General features: G+C 37.9%; 1 protein-coding gene and 2 long non-coding RNA genes across 7 annotated transcripts in view; 1 reads left to right on the top strand and 2 right to left on the bottom strand.

The window, feature by feature from the left end:
- The window catches only part of srms (src-related kinase lacking C-terminal regulatory tyrosine and N-terminal myristylation sites), a 28,642-nt gene extending 1,097 nt beyond the window's left edge, over nt 1-27,545 (top strand). Inside the window, exons 2-8 of the mRNA XM_051424314.1 lie at nt 4,743-4,864; nt 10,666-10,832; nt 17,742-17,889; nt 20,148-20,306; nt 22,312-22,493; nt 24,112-24,268; nt 25,103-27,545. Coding sequence (XP_051280274.1) covers nt 4,743-4,864; nt 10,666-10,832; nt 17,742-17,889; nt 20,148-20,306; nt 22,312-22,493; nt 24,112-24,268; nt 25,103-25,302 — 1,135 coding nt within the window. The 3' untranslated portion in view covers nt 25,303-27,545. The remainder of the gene's footprint in view (nt 1-4,742; nt 4,865-10,665; nt 10,833-17,741; nt 17,890-20,147; nt 20,307-22,311; nt 22,494-24,111; nt 24,269-25,102) is intronic.
- On the bottom strand, nt 9,820-20,257 carry LOC127376951 (uncharacterized). 5 transcript variants are annotated; one of them, XR_007887581.1, is made up of 4 exons: nt 20,122-20,257; nt 19,444-19,566; nt 16,931-16,986; nt 9,820-14,604 (listed from the first exon to the last, which is right to left on the bottom strand). It is a non-coding gene; the product is annotated as an uncharacterized LOC127376951 (long non-coding RNA). The 5 variants fall into 5 exon arrangements; XR_007887584.1 differs by having other exon boundaries at nt 9,820-14,562; XR_007887580.1 differs by having other exon boundaries at nt 9,820-14,464.
- LOC127376958 (uncharacterized) overlaps nt 22,386-27,811 on the bottom strand; it is a 44,103-nt gene continuing 38,677 nt past the window's right edge. Inside the window, exons 2-3 of the long non-coding RNA XR_007887592.1 lie at nt 24,967-25,030; nt 22,386-22,504 (exon numbers count right to left, since the gene is read on the bottom strand). This is a non-coding gene — a long non-coding RNA (uncharacterized LOC127376958). The remainder of the gene's footprint in view (nt 22,505-24,966; nt 25,031-27,811) is intronic.

The following is a 27,811-nucleotide window of genomic DNA, read 5'->3' as shown; positions in this document are numbered from 1 at the left end:
ATAATATATAATATATAACATATGAACATTATCATAAATTCTGTTTCTTTGAGGGATTTTTCAGAAGGAAAAAGTCACAAAAGATCATTCTGAAAACTGAGAAATCCTGGAACTAAAAGCTGACAGCTGACTGAGGTTTGACCTCTCTGCTGATAAAGACTTAACTGTTGATGTCAGAATGTCTTTATGAGCTGATTCAATCACCATGAAACTACCAGAAGACTTAATTTAACCTCGTTGTCTGATATGATCAGAAATCTTCTGGGTGAAACGAGTCTGACCTGATGTGACTTATTTTGGGTTTGAAGTTGAAGCCAGATATTGTGACTGCAGTCTGATTCATGATGAGTGAAAAGGATCATTTTTGCATCAAAATTTTCATTTTTACTAAACTATTAAAATCATGATGATGAAATATTTTTTGGGTTCTGTGCCAAACAAACACATTTTCTTAAATCTGGGGAACAAGATTTCGTCTCTGCAGCTCTACAGTATTTCATTATAATGCTGTTCTGTCACATTTCACTTTTTATCAAACAAATCACAGCTGCTGCGAAATTGCACCTCGCAATATTGCAATTTTGATAAATTGTGAATCCCTGTTGATTGGCAACTGTTCTTAATAATTGATCCATTGACTTTTTTTTAATGATTTACTCTTTTTTTTAAATCTCTTATCAAATGTAATTTTTTTGAGTTTCGTACTGGAGCTGAGACACAATTAGAATTCTGAATGATGAATTATAAAAATTCACTGTTTCTACCATCTAAAATGTGAATTTCTTTTAGCTTTCGGACAGTTAGGGCTGAAAGTAAGCTGATCATGTTCATTTTTCCTTAGTTATCAATTAGTTGTTAATAAAAATGTCATAAAATTGTGAAAAATGTTGATCGGTGTTTCCCAAAGCCCAAGCTGACTTCTCCAAATGTTTCATTTTGTCCACAACCCAAAGATATTCAGTTTACAGTCATAGAGGACTAAAGAAACCAGAAAATATTCTCGGAGAAGCTGAAATCCGAATACCCATCACAGTTTCCCAAAGTCCAAATATAGTTCTGTAGTATAGAGCTTCACGGCCACAGTTTCTCCTACATGCTTGGAAGACGAGTAGTATTCAAGTTGGTTGCAATCTTCACCGTTACATCCCACTAAATCCTTCACACCGGTCCTTAAATGATAAATTATTATCAAAATAGTTGCAAAGTAATCGACTAATTGATTCAAAGTTCATCTCTAATTATAAGTGAAAGAACTAAAAACTTAACTTTGTAGCCTCCTGGGATTCGAAGCAAAGTTTAAACACAATCTTTGGAGGTGAAACCTTCAACCTCTGCTGCTGGAGCTAAATGTAGCCGAGAGCCTGCACATGTGCACCGGCCTGCAGCTGCAGTTCCTCCATTATTCATTCAGCCTGCAGGGAATCATCATGTTTCAGCCGAGCTCGCTCTCTAACGTCGACTTCACCGTCTGTGTTCGTGTTGCTGACCCGACACTGACTCCACCTGTCCCACTGTCCTCAAACACACCACTGAAACTGAAGATAAGGACATCAGAACAATAGTAGCGTCACTGATTCCGTGTAATAACGTGGAAGGTTTATGTTGTTGCCTTAAACAAAGACACATTTTTGCTGTTTTATCTTTTTATAACCAAAGAGATACAATCACTATGCTGTTCATGCTGACCTCACTGGGCTCCTTTATCTCCGTAAGCATCACTAAAACATTCCTGTAAGGAGATAAGCCCAGTTTACAGGTACACTTTAAATACTGGGAGGCTTTTGTCCACCTTAATTACATCAATAAAAGAAGAGAAAATAATAGAAGCATCTCTTTAATATAAAGCAATACAATTCAACAGACTGCAGAGTCAAAATGGACAACATTATAACCTATAAGGGAGGATTTATTGCAGGACTGTTGTATTAGACTGCATTAGTTTGAGCTAGGTGTACCCAATAAACTGAGTGTCCGTCTTTACTGTTAGTAGTCAGATAACTTCATGATCTCTTAAAGGGAAAGAGAAAATAAAGTGAATGTGCTTTTTATCTGATATGTACAGGAAGGAGTAGAACAAGGGTTGTTTTTTTTTATACAGTTTAGAAATATAAGATTTGAAGTCGAAACAGCAAAAGCACCAAATCCTCACTGGAGAAGCCAGAACCAGTGTGGTATTATTGCTTGGGAAAATGAATGAAAAAATAAATAGATCGCAGATTAACTTTCTGTTGATTGACTAATTGATTAAAAGACTCTGTTTCAGCTCTAGTAGTTTTACTCCTAGAAATACATTGTATTCCTACAGTATTCCCACAGAAACCTACTGTATTCCCACAGAAACCTACAGTATTCCCTTAAAAAACTGCTGTATTCCCATAGAAACCTACTGTATTCCCATAGAAACCTACTGTATTCCCATAGAAACCTACTGTATTCCCACAGAAACCTACTGTATTCCCTTAAAAAAACTACGATATTCACATAGAAACCTACAGTATTTCCTTAAAAAACTACTGTATTCCCATAGAAAACTACTGTATTCCCATAGAAACCTACAGTATTCCCTTAAAAAACTACTGTATTCCCATAGAAACCTACAGTATTCCCTTAAAAAACTACTGTATTCCCATAGAAACCTACAGTATTCCCTTAAAAAACTACTGTATTCCCATAAAAAACTACTGTATTCCCTTAAAAAACTACTGTATTCCCATAGAAACCTACAGTATTCCCTTAAAAAAATAACGATATTCTCATAGAAACCTACTGTATTCCCATAGAAACCTACAGTATTCCCTTAAACTACTGTATTCCCTTAAAAAACTACTGTATTCCCATAAAAAACGACGATATTCACATAGAAACCTACAGTATTTCCTTAAACTACTGTATTCCCATAGAAACCTACTGTATTCTCATAGAAACCTACTGTATTCCCATAGAAACCTACTGTATTCCCATAGAAACCTACTGTATTCCCATAGAAAACTACTGTATTCCCTTAAAAAAAACTACTGTATTCCCTTAAAAAAAACTACTGTATTCCCTTAAAAAACTACTGTATTCTCATAGACACCTACTGTATTCCCTTAAAAAACTACTGTATTCTCACAGAAACCTACTGTATTCCCATTGATATTTCCAGTCTGTTCTAATATCCTAAAGCTGGTGAGATCTCTCCGGGTTCTTGAGTCGCTGTTTGTTGTTTCTGTGAGTGAAACTCAACCCGCCCTCCCTGATAATGAAGTAAAGTAAATACAGGTCAGTTTCTGATATCTGAGCAAACAGGCAGAACGCAACAACATTTAAATACTTCTTAATCTATGAGTTTAACTTCACAATAAACCCCAAGTATCACTTTTTTTTAAATATATATATATAATATTGGACTTACTGATTACTTAATGATACTGGATTCTAGTTAATGTTCCTGTTCTACACAGAAGTGACTGAACCAGTTGGTTGAACCGTCTGTGATGTTTACTTTCTTTACTCTGTGACTGTCGGCTTACAATGTGCAACATGAGATCAGTGCAGTAGTGGAGTTTAACATTTTATACTTTCAACTGTTACTCCACTACAGCTCAGAGGGAAATATTTCACTACATTTACCTGACAGATTTAGTTACAAGTTAATTTACAAATGTAGAAGTAAAGCTAGAATGTGTAGTCGATTTACAGAAAATTAATTGGCACTAGTTTGATTATCAAGTCAGTTTTCATGTAAAAACATTTTATGGTTTCAGCTTCTCTAATGTGAGAATATGCTGTTTTTTGTTGGTTGAACCGAACAGTCCAATTATTAAACAGTCCACAGTGTGTCACTTTGGGCTCTGGGTGATTGTGACTGAATATCTACAAATTAAATTTCTCTATGGTCATAGACACGAGAATTACTGTGAAAGAGTTGTTGGCAATTCAATTATTTGATCTCAGGTTCCACCAGTGCTCTCACAGATATGCATGAAAAAATGTTTCTGAAGAAAAATCACCCAAATTATAGTCTAAAACAAAAAGCAGTGCAACAGTTAAGATGTGTGGATGTGATCGGGGCTTAATCCAAATGTTATTAAAATCGCAATATGCAGATCGCAAGAGGTGCCATGTTTTAATAAAGCTAAACTGTGTGACAAAACAGCTTTATAATGAAGTAGTGCTGAAGAGATGAACTGGATTACAGATCTAAGAAAACATGTTTGTTTGGTACAGAGCCCCAAAATTAAGATTTGGGATTTATTTATTTATTTATTTATTTATTTATTATAATAATACATTTTTAGGTTATGAAAAAATTACAATTCCCAGCATAGTCGTGAATCATACTGCAATCACAATGCCTTTAAAAATAATCACAATATGATGTTTTTACCATATAGGGCAGCCCTAGATATACGATATGATATGATATAAAATATAATGCTGTGATAACCTGATTAGAAATAGTAAAATGTATAAACTGTAAACAGAGTGTGCAGTAATGTAGTAAATGAATATACAGTATATGCTAATGATTATAATTACATTTACCTGTTTACCTGCAAATATGTTTTTCTTCTGTATGTTTGCTTTCACATGTAACACATTCTTCTTCCTGTCTCTGTTCATTCATTCATTCATTCATTCATTCATTCATTTACTCCCATGTCTCATCGTGATTATTTATTTCTTTGTGTGAAATTCCTTCACATGCCGTCTGTGTAATCGTCCGTTCTTCCCGCTATGTCTCTCGTCCGTCTCGCCAGGTGGTACTATGGGAACATAAACCGCGTGAAAGCTGAGAAGCTGCTGCTGGCTTCCCAAAACAAGGATGGCTCCTTTCTGGTTCGCATCAGTGAGAGTCACAGTGATGAGTACACAATCTCTGGTAAGTGCATCCATCCATCCATCCACAGTGACCTCTGACCCCCCCCGGTTCCTCTCTCTCCACTTCCTCTTGTTTTTCTGACTTCCTTCTTCAAACCAGAATTCACACTCACTGACCTTTATGGTTTATTTGTTGTTTATTGTAGCTGTAGCTCGCTGTGAATATAATGCAGTGATTTAAACATGTAGTGAAAAATACATTCTGATCCTTTAGATCTGTAAACTCCTCTGATTTAGCTTTTATTTATTTATATATATATTTATATATATATATATATATCAAGATATTCCAGAAACTCTGTGTTACGGTGAATTGTAAATATGATGAAACTTTCTGTCATGATAACCGATGCTGTATTAACCCTCTGGGGTCTGTAGATCTGGATAGGGGAATGGGGTTATTCTCATGTTATTCCATTGTGCAAGAGACACAGACTCTGATTGGATCGACAGATTTAACCCAAGGCATCATGGGATTGGCAGTGGACAGCTAACAGCCAAGCTAACAACAACCATGTTATTTGTATTCAGTCACTGGCTGACCAGCAGATGCCACTTAATCCTACACACTGGTCCTTTAAGTCTGCTAACATTAGCCACCATATGTTCACTGGTCATACCAAGACAAATAAATCCATTGCAATAAAACCCCTGATTTCAGTAAGAATGTGTTTTATTTATGATGAATTCAACTCAGAGGAAAAACTGCCAATTAACTGTTTGGTTAAAGTAGACAAACTTGCTCTGACGTAACTGCAACTAATAAGAAAACAAACAAGTTTGACAGCCAATGCACTGAGTTGCTAGTTTATTGGGAACACCCAGGGTGCAAACCACAGAGGAGAGGAGAGAGCTCGGCTCCTCTTAATAAGACATGAGCTCCTCTAAAATACTGACAATATCAGCCTCTCTAAGAAATCATCCATTTCAGGCTGGATTTTCTTTCTTTCTTTAAAACTGCGATGCATGTTGAGATACTTTTTAGGCATTTTTTACAATGAAATTGCAGGAGAAAGTGAAATAATTCATTAAAAATTGAAGGCAACTTATTCCAGTGAGACAAGGATTGGTTGAATGTGTGTGCTGCGATCACAATTTCCTGGAGGGACTGCAACAGGCTATTTTTGCCATACATTTCCATTTTGGGATTATCTGTACTGAACGTATTATTGATGTAGGCTATGATATGTATGTATATATGATGGGTGACTCATCACTAATTCAGTTTAAAAATGATACTTCTATTCTTGCCATCACCACTGAAGCAGGACAGTTCAATGTCATTAACCTCAGATCAGAAACTATACCCACTACAAAGGGAAAGTGAGCTCCCCTGAAAGCCGCGGTATGGTTCGCACACTGGGTACAGCAAACTAAAACCAATGCAGTCTAGTACAGATATATCTCCAGTAATATCAGAAACATGTAATCAGAAGTGTTTGCTCATCATTACCTGTGAGTTTTGGTCTAATTTTTGATATATATATTTTTTCAAGCTTTGAGTTCTTGGCCACCGTACCACGTCCGGTCTAGTTACACTCTACATTTCTTCCCCACCTCCTCCCTCCTCTCTGCCTCTTCAGCCATGCTCCATTCATCACCCCCTCCTGCCTCCACTCCCCTTCAAGGTCTCTTACCACTGTCAACCTTTATTTCCCTGCCTTCGATTTTCTCTCTCTGCCTCTTTCCTCCCATCCTGCCGGCTCCTATAGAGGGCATTAGGTGACACAAGCTGCCCTCCGGCAGGCAGCCTGGTTGGAGGTCGAAGGGGGAGGCAAAACCATCTGATTGGACTGACTAGGAGCTGGTTATTTTTTTCCACAGACTGAGCCGTGGTGTATTTGGATGATGTGACCCTGACAGTAAACTAATAACAGGGTCTGCTCTGCTCACTGTTACAGTCCAGTGATGCTAGATTTTGTGGGTAGATGCAGTTCAGGATGTGAACGTAATTGTTGGCCCTGAATTAGACAAGTGTCATCGCAGTTTATTTAGCTTTATTTATCTTGATTCAGGAAATATGATTGACATACGATGTTGTGGGTTTTGTTTTGGAGGATCATGTCACTTCCTCTTAAACAGAATGTTTTATTTAAAGGGTATATATTCCGAGCGCCCAATACAAGCTTTCACAGAAGTATCAGTATCGGCTCATGTATTGGTGGCTAAGGAAGCAGAAAGTGCAGAGATGTTAAGAATATCTTTCGAGGTAATTTAGAAACCGTGTCACCTTTACATCCTCCGACTGTAAAACATAGCATGGTAACCAAATGGAAGAAATCCTTATCATTAGGGCTGGGTATTGTTAAGAACCTCACAATTCGATTTTGATTATTTAGGTCACAATTGGTTTCGAATTTGATTCGCTATTGATTTAAATGCTTCGATAACGATTCAGTAATAAGTAGAATTACAGCTTCGGGGCGGGGACTTCCGCCATGTGTTTGCGCGTTGGTATGGCGTATCGTGGTTCGAGTGTGGATACCATCTTCTTAAAACCCCCGTTTTCCACAACACTGTACGATCGTAGGTCCTTACATATGAAGACGGCCACAGACTCCGTTATATTCTGTGCGCGGGAAGAGTTTGGCGGCAGTTTGCAAAGGAAGGATCTGTCGAGTTGCGTCTGTTTTGAATCCACAGGTTTAGCTGCGGGTTGCTGCAGAGCATCTGCATAGTGTCGGCTTAAGTGGCTGCGCAAATTTGTTGTCATTGCAGTATTTTAGTTCTGCCTGGCACAGCTTACACACTACCTTACTTTTGTCTATTTCCTGTGTTCTGGATTTACACTGGAATCCAAAATGACTCCAAACGTCTGCTATTAAAGTTGAAGGCGCTGGTTTAACACTGCTGCTACCTGCTTCGGTTGCCATGTTGTTGTCGTGTGGTCGAGTGCGGCCTCCGTCCGTACAACGCAAATCAGGATTTAATGAATCGATATTGAATTGGGAAAAAATATATTGCAATGCATTGATGAATCGATATTTTTACGCAGCCCTACTTATCATAGATGTTTATTTTGGTTGTTTCATGTCTTCGTCTTAAAAAATAAATAAATGTTGTTGGTAACACATTTAGTACTTTATTTTTTTAAATACAGTGCTAGTAATAAAATGGGGAAGAGACAGAAAGGAAAGTAACTCATGGACCGAATCGAGGGGTGTTGTTGTTACTCTATGTGTCTCAAACTTTCCACAAACGCCCAACTGGGTGTCAAACCAATCTTCCAGCTTCCACATCATCAGGTTGTAAATGTGAAATTAAAAGCAAAATGCGACGGAGAATCTTTTTAATAGAATAGTTTTGGGACTTGCACTTTCTTTTTGAGAGTTAGATTGAATTAAAAATACTTTATTCATACAATTCAATTTTATTTGTATAGCACCAATTCATAACAAAAGTTATCTGAGGACACTTTTCAAATAGAGCAGGTCTAGACTGCACTCCTTTTTATAAAATTACCTCAAGGGGAAATTCACAGCAAGTCAACGTGTAAAATGAAGTCTCAGACAGTTCATTTACATGCATAAAGCTCCAGCTCTGCACTTTATACACAGACATTAGACTCTCAAAAAGAAAGTATATAAGCATATTACTAAAATATTGAACTGTTTCTAAATTTAGCAGTTCTTACTTTACTATTTAGAGAAAAAAAAGACCTGAACACACCACCTGAATAGCTTTCAGGAAGCATTTGTCTCAACTAATAACGTCTAGACATATCAGTTTTCATTCCCGAAATTAAATTAGAGCTTGGAAATAGAAGAGATCAATAAACCTGAAGCAACTGTCCGGCTAGCGGGAGTGTTTCGTCTGCAGTCGTAGTAACCTACATTTGAAAGCCAGTTTTTGTCATCAGATTACACTTTTATGAATGAGCCCACAGCCAATTCTCTAATGGACCTCATGAGATTTGTGTGATTTGTGACTTTAAAGCCTTTCGTTATTACCCCCTCTCCCCTGAATCACGTCCAGCCCATTCCTCACTCTGCTCCTCGTGACTTTATCCCTTCTTTTCTCTTCGTCCTCTGGCTTCAGCATCTTCTGCGTCTGCACCTTTTTCCTCTCCATCCCTCCATTAACTCTCCCCACCCTCTCCCCTTCCCCCTTCTTCAAGGTCCTTCTGGTCCCGGGGGGAAAATGCTGCAGTTAGACGTTCAATTTTCACTGTGCTAGTCCTCCTGAAATATGCATCATCAGTACTCTGTGTGCATACGGGCCCGAGAGCGAAGGCAGAGCAGACACGTTCAGCTACTCTGTTTTTATGGTACAGTTACACACATTCCTGTCTGATTAACTGTCTGTCCCTCTTCCTTTTTAATCATAAAAACATAACCATCTTCATGTTAATAAGATAATGTGTCTAAATTCAGGGTATCCCGAGCTAGTGGTCCTACGTGTATTTGGAGGTTGCTGTCAGTGTCGGATTGGGACTTGTGTTTAGCTAAAATTCTTTGATATTTGAAGCCAATTTGTGTAAAAAAATACAGCATCTGTCAAATTATTTAGGTGATATTTGTATCTTGTATCATATTTTTAGTCCACAAACTTTCCATGTGAAGACCCCTTAATAGCATTAGCTTATGGGAGAGGCCCCCACTTTTTCAAAATGTGTTTAAAAACCCATTGGCAATACTACTTCTGAATATATTTCCTTACTTTTATCAATGCAATAATAATTACATAATAGAAATTTCAGTTTTGGTGAGTTAGCACCAGCTAGCTAGCAAGCAAGCTATTTGAGGAGCAGAGCAGCTTCGTGGCAGGAGCAGACCTTTACCAGGTAAACAGTTCATGAATGATGTTTAAATGGCAGGCCATTAGAAAGTAAGTGGGAAATTCACTGCTCAAGGTCACATTAGTGCTTTTTTGTTGCAAAGTGCAATGTGAAAAAACTGAAAATCCTTGTAGAGTAAAAAAAAGAAACTGCAACAAAGTGCCACAAAAAACAACAGCTCGACTTCCCATTGTGTTTAATTGTCTTTTCATACAGCACTTTGAATTACATTGTTGTTGAAAGATGCTCTCGATGCTCGTGTTTCTCTCTATTGTATGTATTGAGAGTGGCTGGTCTTTATGATGAATGTGTTTCTGTATTAGTTTACATATTGGTCTTACTGTACATTGACAGTTCTTTCTTTAAAAGTGAACATACAAGTAACTAAAAAGAGAAATATAATAAAAAAAGAAAACATTAGCGAGAGAATAACAGAAAAGGAACCTGGACACTATCTAGTTGCACAAATATTGTCATGCACTTGATACAGAAATAGGTTAAACTAAGACGAGTGCAACAAAGGCATATGTTTCTAGATATTTATACTGAAATTACTGCACAAAACAAGAAAGTGCTGGATGCAAAACACAGCAAATGAAAATGTAGACTCCATTGCAGACAGACAGTATATTATCTAAGCTTTGATTCACAAAGACCTTCATCAGAGCAATCTTAGATAATAAATTAGATGTTCGCGATGGAGACCAAGTGTGCAAATATTTAGATCTTTTTTCATTAGATGTTTTGGTTGTAGAAAGTCTGAACTAGATTTAAATATAATCACTGAAAGGCTCTTGAAAGAAGTTATATTTAGATATCTACTCTCATTCTGCATGTTTCCACTGATCTACTTAACAAAACTACTAATATATTTTCCCTGCTGTCCTTTTTCTGCACAAAAGTTTCTCTCTCACACTCTCTCACACGCACACACACTTTCAGATTCTGATGGTAAAATAATCAATTTGAACTGTGTATTAAACATATGATATGTGACCACAGTGACTCCTCTTCCTCTCTCACAGCCCGGAGTGAGGGGAAGGTGTACCACTTCCGGATCCAGCGCTCCACCATCGGCGCGTACTTCGTGTCAGATAAGCTCTCGTTCGCTACGCTTGGGGAGCTCATCTCCTACTACCAGAAAAACCCTCGCAGCCTGGGAGTGCTGCTGGAGGAGCCCTGCGCCCAGCAGGTAGGACACAGAGAGAGGCACAAAAACACTGATTGTTTTTACTTCTATTCTTGTGAGGACCCCTATTGACATAAACAAGGCATTCTAGCCATAAAGCTGCACTAATCAATATTTTATATCAACAATGGCACAAAGGAATGTGTAATATGGATTAGGGTTTCTCATATGATTTATCACCAGACTTGCGGTCCCCCTGAGATCTACAGAGTCTTTCTCATTAACCTCGTCTCCAGCAGCAGGCACTAAAACGGCCTAAACTCGCTGTACGTTACCTGCCCAGCGCCAAACAGACAGAGTTAGAGACTAGCTGGTGAATATAGTGGAGCATTTAGCAAAAAACCTCCCCTGGGAGACAATAAAGTCAACGTTGAAGATCCAGGTGTTTCCGTCAGGAGTGGGGTGGAGCACAAAAGAGAGCTAAAAAGAGACCTGTGAGGTAGCCAGAAACACAAGTTTAACTGAATGTTAATGTTGTTAACTGTCTGGCGGATGTGTAAATAAGCAACTGTTTGCTAACAAGTTCACCATTACCAACTTTAAAAGTTGATCATTTCAATGTGCACCTAAGTGACCAAAAAACCTCAAAAAAAGAATGCATATTTTGACCACTCGGGGCAGCAGAAACAAGTTTAGATTAATATGTTGAACTTGTCACCAGTTGCTTATTTCCACATGCAGCAGTTACAGAGAAACATTATCTTATATATAAAAAACTTGGAGTTGTGTTTGTGCCATAAGATGAATAAAGTCCAATATTCATTCTCTTTTGGCTCAACGTTTAGTCTCTACCAACTCCTGAGGGAAATATTGGCTATTTGGCTGCAAAATGCTCCACTTTGTTCCCCAGCTACTGTGTCTGTCTGCTGTTTGCTGCTGAGCTGGTAGTGTACTGTGGGCTTTTTCTCTGAAAACAACGCTGAGAGAGGAGCGAAAATTAACCAAAACAGTTAAAGTTGCAGCCGGAGAGATTTTAATGAGCCGAAACTCACTAAAAAGCTCTGTAAAGCCGAGGGGAGCTGCAGATTCAACTGATGATTCTCTGTAGGTTCATCACAACTGGAGACCTTTTTATTATTGTTATTGGTCGAATACAATCTCCTCACTTTCCAAAAGTGTCAGTTTAAAGGTCTAAAAATGGAGTTGGTCCACACAAGGATAGAAGTACAAGAGCACATATGACAGACATGTATCATCAGTTTTTAATTGTCTTTGTTGTAATCAGTACACACCTACTATAAAATCTTCAGAACTGTCTTTACAATACATGCATTATACGTATATGACATTTATAGGGCAAGAGTTTGTCAGAATTGAGAAATTAAGTGACAGCAGCACAATAAGCACTTGCAAGCAATTTTGACCCATTGTGACCACATTTGATGCCCCAAAAGTGACATGAATATACAACATCTGAAATATGATTCAGTAGAAATATATAATACACAATTTTAATAAACACATGCAGTATTTTACCAAATAGTAACAAAATCACAGAAGCTAAAATAGACATTTTACTGTTCTTCATGTAAGCCATGATGCAGTTAAAATGGAAAATTATACACATTATATTCTTCTATCAGGATACTTTAGAGCTCATCATTTAAGGCTGTGGCTCTGTTTAATTTATCATATTTTTTGTGTTTTGGTTAATTTTGGAACTGTATTTGCAGAGTTTTAACTTTAGCATTAAGAACTCTACATGTTTAATAAATGGTTTATAACATACCTATAATGGAGTTGTAAGCAGCTATAGTTTTTTTTTTAAAGGTACAGTATTTGTCAACAGTTATAACTTCTTAAATCAGTACAACTGTGTTTTACTTCATTATAATTATCTGTTTATACACTTACAGATCTTCATAGGAGGAGTTATATTTGCTGACAAATACATAAATCAGTTATTTTATCTGTTAATTACATTAAATGTGTTTCCAGTTCTAAATGAGTGAGCCAGTATTTACCTGTAACAGAGGCTCAGCTGAACATCATGGAACGTGAACATGAAAGGGTTATTAATGTTACCATAAAAAACGACAAACAAATAACTCTTCAGTGAGAACCAAGTTAAATTTCAAATATGAAATCTTTGTGAGTCTGGACAAGGGATGGGAAGATGTACAATATTATCACGTATCACGATAAAAACACATTTCATGGGGGTGAATTTCCATTATCGGTATAACTGAATATCCTCACATGGCTCGACTTGAAAAAGCTGTCTAACTCGACGGCATACAGTCCTACAGGTTTTGTAATGTTTAGTCTGTCATGACTACTCACTCACTTGGACTCTGACATCCTCAAACACCTTGAACTGTGGTTACAAAGCAGTTTTAAGAAATTTGACTCACCAATAGTGTTTTAAGAGCAACAGCAACCTTTTATATAGCCTCCAGTTTTTTTTAGCCAGCTGACGGTGACTCACAGCGATCTCCGTTCAATACTGATGCCTCTATGACCTACATTAACAAACCATCAGTGATAAGATTCTGTATAGTTATTCTTGATGCCTGCCACTGGGTTGGATTCCCCTTTTTAAATCAACAAAATGAGATGGTGGGAACACTACCGCGTTTGTCCTCAGGGGTCGCCAGAATCAACAAGAACTGAAAGCTCCTTATGTTTCACATAAAAATGGTCACTACTTCAAATATCCATAAACAGGACAACAGGCGGAGCAATTTCACAGATAATCATTTTAAGGGATACTTGTATATTTAACTTTTCAATAATGTCGACAGTTACTGTACACATGCAAAACAAAGGCCTGCGTATTAATACTCCATTATACAGTAATTCTCTCTGCTCCTTACCAATAGCTGAAGTTGTGTGAAAAAAAATCTATTCAACTGGATCTGCCCTTCAGCTAACATAAATTTGCTTTTGTAGTATTTCTAAATGAACACCAGCAGCTACTAATGACTCATAACAGTTCCCATTGATGCTGATAATGCAAGTTAAATTCCAGGCAGCAAAAGGTCCACTTTAAATCCAGAATGTTTCAGTATCTTTTTTTTTAATCTGAGCAGCTTTTGTCTTTGCAGTAAGAATCTGAAACAAAGTGCGACAAAGATTTTGAATTAATCTTTCTATTGTTGCACTGCAGCAGAATTTAATGAGTGCTGTCTTATTCTTTATGTGCATGAATTAATACCGAGAGACAAACATGTTTGGAGTGTAATTAAGGAGAGAATAAAATATTTGGAACAGTTTTAGAATAAAACCATGAGGCAGTGCTGTAATTACACGCGCTATCTCTGCACTGCAGCTTAAATTAAACCCCCAGCGAGCTCTATTCTTTATTCATGGCTCATCAGTTTGAGCCCAGCGGGAGACGACAGGGCACAGCTCGCTGAGGTTCTCTCAGTATCTGGAGACTTTTCACTGCAATGTGAACCCGACTATTTAAACAGCAGCGTGCCCATTCTTCACATTACAATTAAATAATGATAAAGGAATATTACAGATATTAAAGACGAGATCAAGTTGCAGCTTTTCCCCACAAATAATAAAACAAAGTGTGTTTAAAGACATAAAGTCAGTACTTCTTCTCCATCAGAGGCCACTCAGTGATTCCTCCCTCTTCTCTCTTCCCTTCCAGAGGAAGCTGTGAGTCTGAGGCCACGGACACACTGAGGCAGAAACACACACACACACACACACACACACACACACACACACACACACACACACACACACACACACACACACACACACACACACACACATCCTTTCATCACACAGACAACTACATTAAACATAAATGCACACACTGAAGAAAAGAACAGGCAGTGAATGAGAATACAGATAGAACATTTACACTTTCACATTTTTAATTTAATTTTCATTTTGTTAAGTCTTTTTTTAACCTTTTTTATAGATTGTAATAGAGTAAAAATCTGAATCAATTAATTATATGCAAGTATTGATTTTCTATGCGTGCCTTTTGCATTTCATGACTCAATGAGCTGATGTGACTCCCTGCAGAAGTTCCACTCAGTGACTTTGTTGTAGCGCCGTGAAATCTACAAACACCATCACTGTCAGTGTTTTAAATGAAACATACTGTGTTTCAAACTGTGAGCATTTTGGATTTCAAAGCTGCATTCGAGCTAGGGATTGGAATTAATAAGATTTTATTGACACCAATGTCATTATTGATTCCGCGTAACGGCCCAGTTCCCTTATTAATTACTGAACAGGAATAACTGTGGAAATGATGTTGGCCAAGACAGATTTTAAGCATCAGTGCAAGTGTTTTATTATCTCTGAGTCTCTTTGTGAAATGAAGTCAGACTTTGGACCGTTTGTTCCTCTCCTCCATGACTCAGCAGCGTAGACGCATGAGTGTGACGTCATTGTTTTGCAACGTGAGACTGTCAGAAAACATGGCCGCATCAATGAAAGTAATTGATGCCCGGGGGGCGTATGATTGATATGGATTGGACAATTTGGAAGGGGCCGTTGATTCACATCCCTATATCGAGCACTAAAACAAAGTTGTCAAGCAAGAAAACTCTTCACAACTTAAAGGTCCAGTGTGTAACACTTAGGAGGCTCTATTGGCAGAAATGGAATATAATATTTATAAGTATGTTTTTATTAGTGTGTAATACGACAGAGTATTGGGGCCAGACTAAGGAACATTTGTGTTTTTTGGGGGGAAATTACGAGAAGTCGTAATGTTACGAGAATAATGTAATCGTTTTAATGAGAAAAAAGCTTTGATAGAGTTATCAAGATCTGACGTGACCAGCTCAACCAAACGGCAGCCTCAGCCTGAGCCCAGCAGCCGCTGTTTGTCTCAGTCAACAGTACATATTGATAATTTCGTAGAATGGCCCTAATACTCCGTCGTAGTGTAATCACCTGAATATAAGAACCGTTGTTATTGTTACCTTAGAATGAACTAAATCCTACACACTGAACTTGTTATGAAGTTATGGAGAGTTGTTCACCTCATGGCTGCCAAAATCTTTTAGTTTCAGTTTGAATCCTGAATATCACATTCATAATTCAACGTAAAAAAAATAGCCTGACTTTTTTTTTTTTTTTTACATTATTAAAGTGTTTTCTCTCATCATTAATATACAGCTCGCCATTATCCATATATTATGCAATACTCATTGATCATTCAAACTCAAGAATAAATCTGCTTCTAGAAACTGAGACGCTCACATTTAGATGGTAGTTAAATGCTCTCAGTTAAATAGTTTGCCAGTAAAAAGAGTCTCTAATGATGCTTTCAATTACCTTTTATTGACGTGGCACAACGTTTTGTTCCCAGTAATTCTGTAGGCAAGTGACAGAAACTGAAAAACTGAAGTGTGCTTTGTGGCCCCGTTGTAATACAAAGACAGGTCTGATTCCTCTGTCTGCTTTTAGAAACTAAAAGCAGATTCATCCTGCTGTTTAAATGTCTAATAAACCGCCCAATTGACTGTGAAAGCCCAAGTGGTTACACATCTCAAGCCATTAGTGAGATTATATCCTGCATAATTATAACTGAATGGAGAAACATTTTAATAAAGTTGGACTGAAAACAAATCTGCTTAACATTTTTGTTTTCATCCTTGTGCCATTATTAGTTATATTTACCGGAAAAACAAGCTGAAAACAGAAAATGTGAATAAAAGATGAAGCAACAGAGTGAAACAAAATGTTGTTCATTTCAATTTAAATGTCCTTTTTTATTTCAGTTAGTTTCTTTTTCTTGTTTTTTATACATTACCAAAGCTTTGATGGCAACGAAACACTAAACCTGATCATTCATGTATTTATTTAGTTGACCACCAAGTTACTTTGTGTATCACCTGATTAACGCTTGAATTTATTTAATATATATAACATCACTTATTTATGTGTGAATGATGGCTAATTATTTAATTTATTGTCTTTTTTTTTAAAACTAATCATTTCATTGATCTGTTCATTTTATATTTGTCAAAGCACTTGATCATTAGAACTAAATGTTTTGTAGCACTGATTGTTAATGACAATAAATTTGTCATAAAACTGTTGAATTCATGTGCCATTTATTACGCCTGACTGTTGTTCATTCATTTTACCTTCATTCTTTCATCTTTCATTTACTTTACCTTGCTGCTGATCGATGCATCACCAGAAAGGAAACCTGTCTGCATGTGTGTCAAACCTGGAAAAAAAGAGAACAATAAGAATCTGGGACAGTAAAAGATTTTATCATCAAGCTCCAGGTTTTTGTCCATTGTCACATTTTTGTTTATTCAGTGAGAGCAATGCTCCCTTTATCAGGAACGCCCTGATCACATTCACTCCTGGAAGCTTCCCAGTACAACCACAGTCTGATCTGTGGCCACTGAGCAGCTCCACTGGAGCAGTTAGGGTTAAGTGCTTTGCTCAAGGGCACCTCAATGGTAGTAATGAGGGAGGGGCAAGTACTGCCTTTCACTTTCTATAGCATCAGGAGGAGATTAAACCCAGGCTGTTATTTATTTTCCTGTTTGGTCGTGTCTCTTGTTATCGTTCTCATTTTAAAAGAGATGTGAACAAAAACGATATTTAAAAGAAAGCCGATCAGTGTTGAGGGAAAGTGCTCACAGTCAAAGACATTGTTTGTTATCAAAAGCATATTTTCAGTAATATAATCTTTTTGCCTCCACTCCTCCTTTGGTCTATTCCAACAAACTCTGGTTTCCTGTTTTGCCCAATAGGATCACAATTCTTTCATGTTAAAAATCATACTGACAACATGCAAATTCTGTGGGAAGTTATTGTAAAACTAATGAATCAAAGAATATTTTAAATGAGCAATCCCTCAGAGTTGTTCATACAGCTGAGTGGTACATTTGGTTTGCCATCGTCTGCCCACTTGTTTTTAAACTATTCTGATTTAAAGTTGTCTGGACTCACGCTGTCGTCTCTGTGCAGCGGGAACTGTTCGACATGGAGCCGTGGGAGAGACCTCGAGAGGAGTTCAGACTCCACAAGAAACTGGGAGAGGGGCACTTTGGAGAGGTGTGGGAGGCTCTGTGGACCACGGAGAACAGGAAAGTGGCCATAAAGACGCTGAAACAAGGTACGAATGCACTTTAAAGACTATGAATGACTGAAGATGGTGTTTGAGATACATATGCGGTTTAAAGATGCTGTGGGGGTTTTATTCTAAACAAGGTTATGTTAAGTGTCTCTCAACAAAACTGCTGAGACTGTGTATCCATGAATCTGTATTTCCTTCCTTCTATTGCGAGCACATAAAACCAGCATTGCTTACACTGTAAACACTGTACAGCTCTATTTACTTTAAAACTGAAATGTTATATATTCATATTACAAATACCAAGGCAAATTCCTTGTATGTGAAAATCTACTTGGCAATAAATCTGTTTCTGATTCTGGTTTGTTAGCCTGTAGCTCAGTGAAATAGTGTGAAACCATTGAATGTGTATACAGTACAAACATACAGGGAGCCACTCATCAAAACATTACTCCACAGTGGTCACAGACTCCACAGGGGACCTTTTTTTTTTTCCCAAAGGTGGGATATGCGATTCTAGTTAATGTGTTTCTAACCTCATACACAGAAAAAAGTGTTTGTACACAGCCCTGGCTCTATAAATGGAAAACAAACAGAGTGAATCAAACCGAGCCATACCAAAACAGTTCCAGAGAGAATTTGTGTTGTTGTGATTTTAGCTATAGTAACAGGAGAGTTGTGAGTCCATCCGTCTGTCTGTCTGGAGCTGTCCTCTCTGCATGTTAGCTGCAAATCCCACAACATAGCTAATGTTAGTTATGTTACCTGCTATGTCGTTCGCTCTATATCATTGTATTTGATTTCTCCAGAACTACCTTTTTTAATTAAAGCAGTAAAAACAGAAGGTAGCCATTAAATTGTAATTTTACACCCATTTTAAATGTTTGTTTTTGCTGACCTTCTGCTTAACGTCAAGTGAGAAAAGAGAACAGAAAAGAGATGAATGGTTTCTGTCCATTCTTTCACTCCTTAATACCTCACCTAACTTCATTCCCCTCTCTCCGATGTACCACAGAGGACAGTGAAACAGCAGCTTTTAAGCCTGGTGTTGAGTTACTCTCCGAGGCTGTGTGCAGACTGACAACAGCAACAAAACACTGACTGTTGGTTTGGGCATGTTGCTACAGATGCTGATGAGACGATAAAACCTCAACTTTAAGGCTTCTAGATAGTTCTATTGATATAAAACAGGATTTTACAACTCAGTGAAGTTTTCGTGGCTGCAATATTTTGCTTTTCTGGCCCCGAAACTTGCAAGATAAGAGACGAAATCAGTCCAGTGCAACACAATACAGGATATAAAGTATCCTGTATTGTGTTGTGTGCTTGCATGTTTTTGATTGGCCAGGGCAGGGAGTTCATTCAAGAGGCTGAGACTAAAGAGGGACTGATGGACAAAAACATGAAGAGTGATGGAGAGCAGTGATATTTCAATAACAAATGAAAGGGATAGTTCAGGTTTTTTTGAAGTGGGGTTGTATGAGTACTTAAACATAGTCAGTGTATTACCCATAGTACATAGAGGTCAGCATGCCCTCCTTAAATCAATATCACTTTCAGTGTAAGCTATTTTAAGAACATTTTTCAGCACTCTACCTTGCTGTCAGACAGACCTTTCCTTTGGCACTACATCCCCTCAGCCCTTTCAGTATCTTCTGGTTCATAAAGATATCCTCTTGCCTCCACAGTGAACAGTCGCTGTCATCATTTTTAGCTGATCTGTGGCAGAATACAGAGTGCACAGCACAGTTGGGCTTTGGTGTAAGAATACAGGGTTGAGACAATGTAGCGCCAAGGGAAGGTAAAGCTGTCAAAATGTTGAAATTATATTTTAAAGGTCGAGTTTTTTAGGTGGATAAAATATTATTATATATATTATATATTACACATATAATCCTATTATGATTTTTCTGTAGAACATCATATAGCCCCTCTTCTTCAAAACCCAAACTGTGCCTTTAAGTTACACATTAATAGGCAGAGAAAAAGAGGTGGAGGTTATTAACAAAGTGAGAGGAAAAGAAAAGCTGATTAAAAAAAGTTTTGCAGGAATTAATGAAGGGTTAGGGGGAGAATATGAGAAATATTGTAAAGTGGTAGTTGAGAGATGAATGAAAAGAGTGATGGTAGTAAAACTATAAATTATGGAAAGGAGGACAATTTGGAAAAATGTGGGAACCTGTGGGGAGAAGAGAAGACAGACGTGGCTGTAAAGAATGTAAAGTCAGATGAATGACATGAAAGCAGCATGAACAAGAGGAGGTATAAACTCACCAATAATTCTGTTTCTGCTCCTCCAGAGGACACGAAGCAGGACGAGTTTGTGAAGGAGGTCCAGGCGTTGAAGAGCCTCCATCACCCGAAGCTGATCCAGCTGCTGGCCATGTGCTCCAGAGGAGAACCGGTCTACATCGTGACCGAGCTCATGAGCAAAGGAAGCCTCAAGTCATACCTCGCCTGTGAGTGCTGAAACACACACAGAGATAACAATGCATGTGGTTCCCCACACATACCTGAGCCAGGGTAATAAAGGCTCGTAAAACGCCTGTAATATTCTACTACACGTCATTGCCTTTACAATAGAAGACTGACGGTAAATCAGTTCCCCAGTGTTTGGATTAGTTTATTTCCTCTTTCTAAATGTCACATGACTGCTTTATAAAAGAGAAAAGACTCCACTGTTGCTTTAATATGCAAAGAGGTTTAGAACGGGAAGTTAATTTAAAAAATTTTGGGGGGGGTTCAGCCCTTGCCTCAGAAATATTCCGGAAAGCCCTCTGAAACAGTATTTAGGCCAAGTGACGTTAAATCTGTCCCCCTTAAATCCAAAGCAAATGGAATTATAATCTGTGTTCTGGCAGCTCCGCTCGGCAGAGAAATATTGTTCTGACGTTTTACAAAAAGGCTTTAATCAGAGTCTTAGTAAGCAAGTGTGAAGTGTGTGACTCATATCTCTAATTCTTCATGCTGTGTGTGTGTGTGTGTGTGTTTTGTGTGTGTGTGTCTGCATATCATTACTGTTCTTATCTGCCTTCTGTGTAGAATTAGATTTGTGGTTGCAGTATGAAACATCATACAACAAAGGACGCAAAATTATTTCCCCTCACATTCTGGAAATTGGAACCATGTTTTACAGTTGTTACTCGACAATAAAACTACATGCAGGTAGCGAAATCATTTCCTCCCTACTGCAATCATTATCAGCTACCTGCGTGTGAATGAACACTTTTTTAGTATTGTTGCATTGTTTGCAAATCACATCCTTAGCATACAGTTTATTACTGGAGTGAAACAATGTAATGTGCTCCTCAAATAACATTGCTTTTCTAATGGGATATCTCCATTTGCTTATTTGCACAGCAATAAACATTGAGCTTTATGAGTCATTTAAAGTAATGACCTGTATTGAGACAAACATCTGCCACTCCTTTGCGGCCCATTTTCTGAGAAGGAGAGGTTATAAATCAGAAAAGAAGAAAACACTAAGCCTTTCTACTGAAGCACTGATCACACCGTTAGTTGTTTGTGTGAGAGGGATCCACTCTCAGCATGTGATAACATCTAACCTTTGTACCTGTCGAGTATGAATGTTCTTGTTCAAGTCGCTTTGGACGAAAGTGTCTATATACATCTAATGTATGTTAAGGCTCCAACTAACAGTTTTCATTATCAATTAATTGTTTGGTCTAAAGGAAAATGGTGAAAAATGTTTAGTGTTTCCTAAAGCCCACAGTGATGTCCTCAATTGTCTTGTTTTGTCCAAAATTCAGTTTACTGTCACAGAGGACTAAAGAAACCAGAAAATATTCATTTTCAATTTGTTTTGTTTTTTTAAAAAAAGTCTCAAATTGATTATCAAAACAGTTACAGATTAATTTAATAGTTGACAACAAACTAATATGTATTATAACAAAAGAAAATAATGCTAAAGTATCATGAAGGTGGCACCTCATTTACTTAATTCTAGGACATTTTCACCTGCTCACCAGGTTATAACCACCTTTTTATAATAATAAATATAGTGTAATAGTTTCAGAGTATGGACCAAAACCAGTGTTATTGCTTAGTCAGACTGTCTTTTTTACTTATTCTTTGATCATAGTTTTAGACTAATATATTTTGAATAATTCCTATACGTTATGGTTAAACTGAACACACTTTAAACTGGGTTAAGACCCCTTCACAAATTCAAACTTGGTTGACTTGTTTGGGGAGATGAGTGTGATGTTGTCTTGTAGTAACGTCACAGATTTTTTAACTGAATAAAACATGAATTGTTCTGGAAGTAGGAAACTACTCATAATGTGGATTTAGTGTAATGTGTAATGTGGTGTAAAAATGTTCTGCTGAAAAGTGAAAAATTAAAATGTCACAAAGCCATAAAAGAACAAAAAGACACAACCTGCCTGGAAGACAAATCCATATTGTTCACCTACTTAACTGACTGTGTGTGTGTGTGTTCAGCTGCTGAAGGCCAGGTGCTGACATCAGCTCATCTGATCTACATGGGCAGTCAGATCGCAGAGGGCATGGCCTACCTGGAGGATAGAAACATCGTCCACAGAGACCTGGCTGCCAGGAACATCCTGGTGGGAGACGATCTGGTGTGCAAGGTGGCCGACTTCGGACTGGCTCGGATTATTAAGGTAAGCAGAATCTGTGTGTGTGTGTGAGAGGGAAAGAGAGACAGCATGCACACATTATATGAGAGAAGGGTTATTTCTGTTGTCTCATCCGTCAAGAACCATTTTCTTATTTTAGAATAGTGCTAATTCTTTATCCGTGTTCTTTTTAAATATTTATAGTCTGCTTTGTTGTTCCTGTGTAAACTCATGTATACTTAATGGATAACTCCATCCTCCATCCGTCTGTCTACTATAATGGAGCAGCACTCAAAACAGAATATTTTATTCATAAAGAGCTTCCGAGACATCAAAAGACTTTATATCAGCTAAGACAGAGACAAGTGTTCAGGTTCAGTGTGTAATGCTTAGTACATCATTACCTCATGACTCAACAGACAATAATATTTACTGTAAATAAATCTGATTCTCCATGAGAGAGAATCTCTGTGCTGCATTTAACACTGTAAACAAATATTGTAATAAAAGGCAGGAACAGGTTTTGCAAAAAATTGACTCATTTAATCCACTTTTCCTTTAACTCTAACCTCATGTTAGCTGCTCTGAATAAACACTGACTCTTATCAGGAAGGTTTTATCCATCATGTTTCTGTTTGTTTTTAAAGCAACTAAGACTAATCTAACTGGTGTAGAGCGAAATATTAAAGGGTTTAGGTCAGATTTAGATTGAGGATTGTATGATATACTTATCCATAGTGCGTGTATTAAGTACAGTAGATGGCAGTTGGCACACCCCCAGTTTGGAGAAGCAGACAGAGTACCAGCACAGAAGTTAAGCAACATATTGCTGTGGACAAGGGCACCAAAAATTATTGTGGCCACCTAAACCAAAAAAAAAAAAAAAATCAGTTTAAGTGTATAGAATATTCTACCTTCAGACAGCTCTTACTTGTCTTGTCAGTCTTAAAACTGAAGTGTTTATGTCGCTCTCTCCAAAGCCACCAGACTACAGAAAAACAGTAGTTGCTGTGCAGCACAGAAGAGCTGCTGGTCTATCGCTGCCTGAATCTGCAGCAACTAACATTAGTTTGGTGTTTTAACACGTTAGTTTGGACCCAACCTCAGACAATAAGAGCAGGAGGTAAACATTCGTGTTTTTGTCAATGGAGTCTGGTGGCTTTGATGAGAGTGTAGATCAATATAACAGTTTCTTTTTCCTCTTAAAAAAGGGCTGTCTGAATATTTTAAGCGTACACAAACTGATTGTGATTGATTAAGGAGGCTGAAATACGTTTTGCTGCTGTCCACAGCAGTATATTGCTTGGCTTCTGTGCTGGTACTTGGCATTCCAAGATATTCATGGCCATATGGTTTGTACATGCCCTGAAGAAGACTGAACACTTAGGCATGAAGCCAGGTTATTAAAGACTGTGCTTTGTTACTTTTTGGTTATGACTTATTGATCAGAAAGCAACATCTTTTTTGGTCTTATGACATGTCGTTGTCCTTTTTTAATACCTGTTTTTGTGAAGTCAATCTACTGGCATGTGTTTCCTCTTTATGGTCTGTTGGGGGTTCATGGGATAAGTAGTCTCAAATTTGAGAAAAGCGAAAGGCTACACAGTGCACCGTTAAAGTTCGAGGGTGTATTCTGTTAACATTTCACCGTTTCTCTTTCCAGGACAGTGTGTATACAGCCAGTCGAAGCACAAAGATCCCGGTGCGGTGGACGGCTCCCGAAGCAGCAATTTACCAGCGGTTCTCTGTAAAATCAGATGTCTGGTCCTTCGGGGTCCTGCTCTATGAGATGATGTCACGTGGCAAGATGCCTTATGAAGGTACAGTGTTAACTTCTTTCTACTTCATATGGAGAATTACAGCTACTGTACATATATTATACTACTGTATATATTTGTAATCTATGAAAAGTGTTGTGACCAGTTGGACTTATGGGTATAAAAATACAATGGAAGTACTGAGTGTGCAGGTGGTTCTACTGATTCCAATGCATGATCACACCCCTCTTAGTGGGTTTTATCTTCTGGGAATATTTTTAAGTATTATTTTGCCACTGGAAAACATTCGAGAAACAGTTTTAATCACTTATATCTGTCATCCAAGAAGTTATCCATATAGGTTTAAAAATGGGTCACAAATATATAATTTTCTGAAACAGCTGGTCACTGTAACGTTACTCAAACATGACCAAATAGTTGGGAAATTTGTTGGGAACTATTTTTCGAGGCGGATTAATATACATTTGCTCTAGTGAGTATTTAGGGCAGCAGCAGGACGTTCATGGTGATTAAGAAATGTATCCTAGTGCAACAGTGTGGCTGATTCATGTGTTTTTAATATTTAGTTGTTGATAACAAATGTCCTATTTGTGTAGTGTATTTCTAAAATGACCTTGTCAGGGAAGTCAGTCATTTGATACGATGACTCATGGATTTAAAAAGTACCTAAATGGAGATAATACTTTTTGAGATAACTGATATCTTGACTCGGTATGTTGTAAGAGTCGTGTTCACTTTACCTTTCAGAGCTGAGCTGTTTCTGGACGTCACAGTGGAATATGTTGAACATGGTTTATTCTCTGCCTGCAAAAGAAAAAGGTTACAACATTAGTAAACCCCTCCAACTTTAATGCTTTTACATCCCTCCCTTTTTAGGAAAGAGCAACAAGGAAGTGCTGGATCTGTTGTCATCTGGGTTTCGGCTGCCCTGTCCAACCCGCTGCCCTCAGAATATTTACCGCATCATGATGGACTGCTGGGCTGCTGAGCCCTCCAAGAGACCCTCCTTCCACGCCCTGCACAGCCAGCTGGATTCAATATATGCCAGGATATATTTCAAGACTATAGAGGTATAGAAAGTGAGAGGAGAGGAGGATGAAGACAGTTCTAAACGGTGCAGGAGCAGATGTTCTGCAACTGGTCATCGGCAGCAGCATGGACTGCACATCTGAAGAAGTAAGGAAAGGAGGATGAGAAATAGCAAGGAATGTTCTTCTCCCCCATGCAATCCACTTCCACAACAGGGTATATGTACTTTAAAAACACCAAGGTGTGAAAGGAACGGGGGCAGCAGAGCATCAGAAGCAGACAGACACTCAGAAGATGCTTGCCAAATCAAAGAAAGGATGGAAATTGAGGAGAAAAATTAGAAATACTTAATTTCTTAGGCTAAAAGAAAGGAACGTTGACAAATGAAGGACTGAAAGGAGCCTGAGAAAGGTGTGTAAATACACTCCTACTTAACACTCAGCACATTCACAGAACCAACTGTTTTTAATTTTGTACCCTTTTGTGTTTTATAAATACTTTTTTATTACTTCTGTATGTGCCATGTCTGTGTATGCACACTTTGAAATGTTCTGAAAGTCACAGGTAAGGACTTAAATTAATCACCTGTCTTTTGACTGTGAAGCCAGTGCTAAAAATTGAGGTTATGTGCAATAATTGAAATAAATAATAAATAATGCTTGCTGGGTTTTTAGCCACGCTAACGGCCTGATGCTGGAGATACTTTAGTCTAGTAAAATATCTGACATGGATTGAATTAATCACCTGATATTTAATACAGACCTTCATGTTCCCAAAAGGATGAATCTAACAACTTTAGTGATCCCATGACTTTTCATCCAGCGCCACCATTAAGTCAGATTTTTTTGTTGTTTTTGGAAGCAGAGTATCTTATTCTAAACTAATGACCAAATTCCTATCAGCTTTAATTTGAGGTTAAAGGACAGAATAGATCAAAGTTATCTCTGATTACGACCAATAAAGCTTTAATTGTACAGATACGAGTAAGATAGACCTGAAAATCCTCATCTATCCTTCACGGGAATAGTTCAACGTTTTGGGATATACTTCTTTGCTCTCTTGCGGTGAGAGTGGGTGAAAAGATTTTTACCACACGCATGTTTTTAAGTTAGCTATGGAGCTAAAGCCAGGAGCTTGATTAGCCTAGCTTAGCATAAAGACTGGAAACGGAGGGAAACAGTTAGCCTGGCTCTGTGCACAATTTAAAAAAAAACCAAACCTACAACACTAGTAAAGCTCACCATTTAGCATGTTGTAAATACACCATTGGAGTGTCACATCACTGCTTCAGCATGTTAGCTTGCCAATTAACAAACTACTGAACTTTACCAGTTTATTAACCTATTAAAATGAAAAAAAAAAAAAGCCAATCATTAGCACGTTAGCACATATAGCATGGCAGGGTTGAGCTCAAAGCACAGGTACAGGCTAACGGTGAAGCTTACATTGATGAAAGTTGAACCACGTCGAGCTGAGCCTGGTAAGTCTAGATGTCCTAACCCACCGATCAGAGAATAACCAATGTGATTTATATCGACACCCTCAGGACAAAGTTAACATTTTATTAGATAAAAGGGATCTAGTCAAAGCTTTCTCCATTTCTTTTTTTAATCCATCCACCACTTTCTGTTTCTAACCTCACGGGCTCCTAGCGTGGCTATACACCGATAGTCTTCTTATTAACCACAAGCGTGAAGTATTTTATTCAGCCGACCTTCTCTTACTGGAATTTGAGACTGTTTTGACAAAATGTTACATATTTAATACACTTGGATACAAGTTTCTCTAGAATAGTTTGGGAATTGTTTTTCAATCTTCCTGTGAGATGTTTTTTTGGGGGGGGGCTGACGCAGTGCTTGAAAAGCCAGTGGGCCATGGAGCCATGTGTACAGGCCTTAAGTTATTAAACCTCTCTCCGAGGCACACAATAATGCCCTGTTGCAACGAGAGTGCCTATGTTTACACTATGTCCATGCACTACACTTCAACATGTGGAATTATAAAGAACTGTAAAGAACCTACGGCAAAAAGACCTGCACAGTGAATCAGCCATATCCAGAAGACTCTTGGGGGCGGCGGGGAGTGGGGAGTGGGATTGCAATGCAATTTGAGAACAATGCAACTTTTGTCTTTTATGCATGATATTTACAGCAGGCGAAGCCAAGTTCAGGAAACTTTAGCCATAAATCACCGAATGACAACATTGAAGTTTTATGTTCTAGGCTGTGTGTCATCAGGTACCAAACACAAGTAGTGCAAAGAATAAAGTATTTTAAGTATTGTTTTGAAATGTGTCTATGCTTTTTATCGTCACATCTTTTTGGATTTGGGATCTTTTGGAATTGGAAGTGTCGGTGGACAAATTAAAACACCATGAAAGGTGGCGATGACGAAGCTGTTGTCAGTTCATTTTTGAGGGAAAAGGGTTCGCTTCTCCATTTACATACAGTAGCACTGCTACCAGATATGAACTGAGGAGCCAATTGCTCAGAAAGAAAAACTTCAGTTTGTTTTTAACAGTCCATATCAATTGTTTGGCAGGTTTTATATTTTGAG

Source organism: Dicentrarchus labrax, unplaced genomic scaffold (genome assembly GCF_905237075.1).
Source record: "Dicentrarchus labrax unplaced genomic scaffold, dlabrax2021, whole genome shotgun sequence".
Lineage (NCBI taxonomy): Eukaryota > Metazoa > Chordata > Actinopteri > Moronidae > Dicentrarchus > Dicentrarchus labrax.
This window is presented reverse-complemented; position numbering and strand designations above follow the sequence as displayed.